The sequence below is a fragment of the Cucurbita moschata genome, unplaced genomic scaffold (genome assembly GCF_002738365.1).
Source record: "Cucurbita moschata cultivar Rifu unplaced genomic scaffold, Cmos_1.0 Cmo_Scf00076, whole genome shotgun sequence".
NCBI classification, from domain to species: Eukaryota; Viridiplantae; Streptophyta; class Magnoliopsida; order Cucurbitales; family Cucurbitaceae; genus Cucurbita; species Cucurbita moschata.
In genome coordinates this window covers 3,757-8,067 of record NW_019268592.1, presented here as the reverse complement: position 1 = coordinate 8,067, position 4,311 = coordinate 3,757, and the positions used below count along the sequence as shown (strand labels likewise).

The following is a 4,311-nucleotide window of genomic DNA, read 5'->3' as shown; positions in this document are numbered from 1 at the left end:
TGACTTAGAAAATAGATGAATGATATTTATAAAATTATTGTATTTTGAAGTCAATTCGAGCATAATTTAAACGGGATTATTTTTTAATGGGTAACTTGCTTAATAAAAGAAATTATTATATCGAAATTACTTACCATTTACTTTTATGTTATCAAATACAAAATTTTGAATATAGCTTTTTTAAAAAATTCATCATCTTCCATAGTGTCGATATTCTTGTATAAATGAAATTTTGATAGTTTAGATTAAAAAAAATATTAGTTGTATATAAATCTTATAAAATTGTAAATAACTGAATTACAATAATTTAATTTTTTTTATTTTTTATTAAATTAATAAAAATAATCTAAAACTTCAAACTTTTGAATTTTCAAAATTTTCAATAAGCTCCTTAATCTTTAAAAATAAATAATAATAAAATTATCATTAATTTTGGATGAAAACAGTTAGTTAGTACTTTGATTTGAAAATACATTAAACATTTTCAAAAATATCTTTCAACTTTTAAAATATTTTAAAAAGACTCTTAAATTTGAGTAATACCTTTTAAACATGAATGGACTTTTAACTCTAATGGCTGAGCTAGCTATGTATACTTAACAATCTTGACTAGAGTGTGTGGGGGACTGCCTCGCCGTGCCCTGTACCAATGTTAATTGAATTTATGGACACCACCAACCAACAAGTTCGTGTTCCGAATCTATACGCCATCAGATATCTAATTTGAATTTTAAGTTTTACACGACTATAAATATATATATTTTTTCATTTTCATTTCATTAGGTTAGCGTCATTTAAAATCAAATAAAGGTAGACAAAAGAATAGTAGTTGTGGGTAATTAATGAGGGCTAAAATAGTAATTTTGGTCGGGCTTGGATGAGTTTCAACAAAACACCCACATCCCTTGGGGATAAAAGAGACTTAGAAATTATGGTAAATCTAGGTTTCTTTGTGGGGAAGCAGAGAAATACAAATACAAACTTCCAATTCCACCGTTAATTTTAATTCTCTCAAATAAATTAATCCATAATATACACACACACGTACGTACGTATATATAGGCTACTGTTTGTACAAGGCTACCATTAGTTCGTGGCCGTAAAGCTTGTTTCCTTCTATAAAAAGTACTTCGTTTGGTATGACCAATGCCTAGTTTCTTTGAGATTCAACTGTTCGTAGGCGAGTGATAGAGATAGTGCAACACAACCATTGATGAAAAATTTAGCGAAAAAATAAACAACATTTAGTTATCAATTACGTTTGGATTAAGAGAGGGAGATGGAACCATAACTTCGGTTAGGTCCATCCAACTTGATTTCTATTCTTCAATTGGCATTATTAAATACATAAAGGTTCCAAATCTAAAATGAAATATCATTGTCTCTCACTAGTTTTCAAGCAATATACATAAAAATAGAAAAGAAAGCAAGGGCATCATGAGTACGATCCAATCGAGTTTCTTGATTGCTACAATTTTGATGCTATTATTGTTAGATTTTACCGTCGATGCTCAATCTAGTGCCGATGTTGTTTTTCCTTTGAAAAGATATGGTAACATAGTGCCTGGTACTGACATCACTAAGGTAAATATACAGTACGAACAGCAATATTATCACGAGTTGAGTTGATTAATTGTTTGCTAATTTTTGTTACTTGTGACATGTAGGCTTTAGCAAATGCATGGAAGGATGCATGCACGTCCAATCGTTCTAGTGCGATTGTTATTCCGGGAGGGATATTTAAAGTAAAGGAAGGGATATTTAAAGGACCTTGTAATAGCCCAATTGACTTTCAACTTGGAGGAACATTGCAGGCACCAAAAAGTCTTCAGGGAAATAATTGGATTACTTTTGAACGTATTGATAGATTGACATTATCAGGTGAAGGAGTTTTTGATGGCCAAGGAAAGGCAGCTTGGAAAAAGAATGATTGTCATAAACGCATAAATTGTGCCCAACTCCCCATTGTAAGCAATATTCCTTCAGCTTTCCTTCTCAATCTCGGGAATCTTGTTGTTTTTAGGCATCTTCTCTAATCTTCTAACATTTTTAATTTGGTAAAGGTTCTTCATTTTCTAGAGGATTATCTTTAACCATTCTAACAAAAAAGAAAAAAAAGAAAAAAGCATGTAAAGGAGTGAAATTCTTTATGAGTTTTCGATTTTATTGGGTTCTGTTAAATTTTTTTGGCTTCCTTACTGATGCTCACCAAAATATTATTTGATTATACAAAATGTTTAGAGTTTGAGGTTCAACTTCATCACCAATTCAATCGTGAAGAGAATAACGTCACTTGATAGCAAGAACTTCCATATCAACGTCCTCGGCTGCAACAACCTCACATTCCATAATATCAATATAACTGCACCAGAAAACAGTCCCAACACTGATGGAATACACATCGGTCGATCAAATAGGATCGCAATCACAATGTCCAAAATTGCAACAGGAGATGATTGCATTTCTCTTGGAGATGGAAGCAAACAAATTAACATCACCAACGTGACATGTGGGCCAGGACATGGCATAAGCATCGGAAGTCTTGGAAGATACACTAACGAAGAACCCGTTGAAGGTGTCATCGTAAAGAACTGCACGATAATTAACACCACTAATGGTGTCAGGATCAAAACGTGGCCAGCTTCTGCTGCTAGCGGCACCGCCACCAATATGCAGTTTTTGGACATTATAATGGTCAATGTTAGCAACCCTATTCTAATAGACCAAGAGTATTGTCCGTGGAATCAGTGCAATCGGAAGGTATTGATCGCATTCTCAAAGCTTTGATTGATTTTGTCACTATAACTTTCACAAATAAACCACTTACAGAAATTTGTTGTCTCATTTTGATTTTCAGATTCCTTCGAAAATTAAGATTAGTAAAGTGAGCTTTAAGAATATTAGAGGAAGTTGTGCAACTCCAGTGGCAATCAAACTTATTTGCAGTCGTCACTTACCATGTGACGAAGTAAAAGTCGGTGACATTGACCTCACTTACAATGGAATAAAAGGTCCTATTACATCTCAATGCACGAATGTGAGACCCATCATTTCAGGAAAACAGAACCCTAAAATCTGTTCATCTCCTTATGTTGTCCCATGAATTGTTGATTGCCATAGTACTTCAAACTAACCGATAACCTTAATTAAAAGGAGACAGCTCTATCCATTTTAATTTCTCTATCTTTTGAGTTTCTTTTGTTTACTTTTCGAAATATATATGATGGTCAAATGTTTGAAGGAAGTCTTGTGTCCGGAACAATGTAACGTTTTTAGTACCTCGACGTTATAAAATAAAATGGTTTTGCTCTTGGTTTTTTCGTTTTGGATTTGAATTCTAAATAAGACAATATAACGGTAAGGACTATTATTCAAAAAACCAGCTACTTCAACAAAAAAAAACAAAAAAAAACAAAACAAACTTACATGCTTGCCAAATAAACCCCACAAGTTTGAGTGGAATTTTGAGTGTCAAAATTTGGTTAACTCAAACATGCATGCTTGCCACATAATCCCAAACATTTGAGTGGAATTTTAAGTGTCAAAATTTGGTGATCTCAAAATTTGCATGAACATGCAAACATGACTCTTTAAATAGAGTGATCATGATACATGGAAGGTCTTCTTTATCTTGGTGAAAAACCTTGAGAAAAACCTCTCACAAACACTCTCTTCACATATACAAAATCCCTCCCAAGTTTAGTCACTCACCGGATTCCGCAATCCCGTTCTAAGGTCGGAGGATAGTGGAGAAGACACTAGTGGTGGTTCGAAACTGGTTCGTGAGGCAAAAGAAGTTTGAACTACAAGAGGTTAGTATTTAAACTCATTAAGTTTTAATACTTATGAACATGCTAGTTATTTACAATAATTGATGTTCTAAAAGTGCCTAAGATCCAAATTGCTTCCGCATGTGTTATATTAACACCATCAATTGGTATCAGAGCAAGTTTTAGGCACTTTATTTACATTAATTTGATCATGGTGGGGTACCATTTCATGAATGAAATTTGTTGTTGCTAAAGTGGATGGTTTTGGTTTTGGCATTTTTTTATGCTTCCATTTGATACAATTATTGTAATAAGCCTAAGGTGTATGGGCTTTAATGAAGAAGAAAGGTCTGTAATTTTTGTGGAGTCATTAGAGTCCATTTTAGGTTGTAATTGATCGAAAATGGAAGAGATAGCAAGCTGAACCGAAGAAGATGGAAGAAGCGGTTCGGGTGTTTTTTCTGTCGTTGGGGACCGATTCAACGTTTTTAAGGGTTGGTTCGCCGAGTTCGTGATCCTCGGGAGCGGCTCAAGTTATTTT

The 4,311-nt window shown here is 33.5% G+C and overlaps 1 protein-coding gene across 1 annotated transcript; it reads left to right on the top strand.

Moving 5' to 3' along the window:
- Positions 1–1,437: 1,437 nt before the first annotated feature.
- LOC111438523 (exopolygalacturonase-like) lies at positions 1,438–3,119 on the top strand. Its single transcript, XM_023076436.1, has 4 exons — positions 1,438–1,584; positions 1,668–1,967; positions 2,242–2,760; positions 2,858–3,119. Exons 1-4 carry the CDS (start codon positions 1,438–1,440, stop codon positions 3,101–3,103), a joined length of 1,212 nt encoding a protein of 403 aa, XP_022932204.1. The 3' UTR covers positions 3,104–3,119.
- The last annotated feature ends 1,192 nt before the right edge of the window (positions 3,120–4,311 follow it).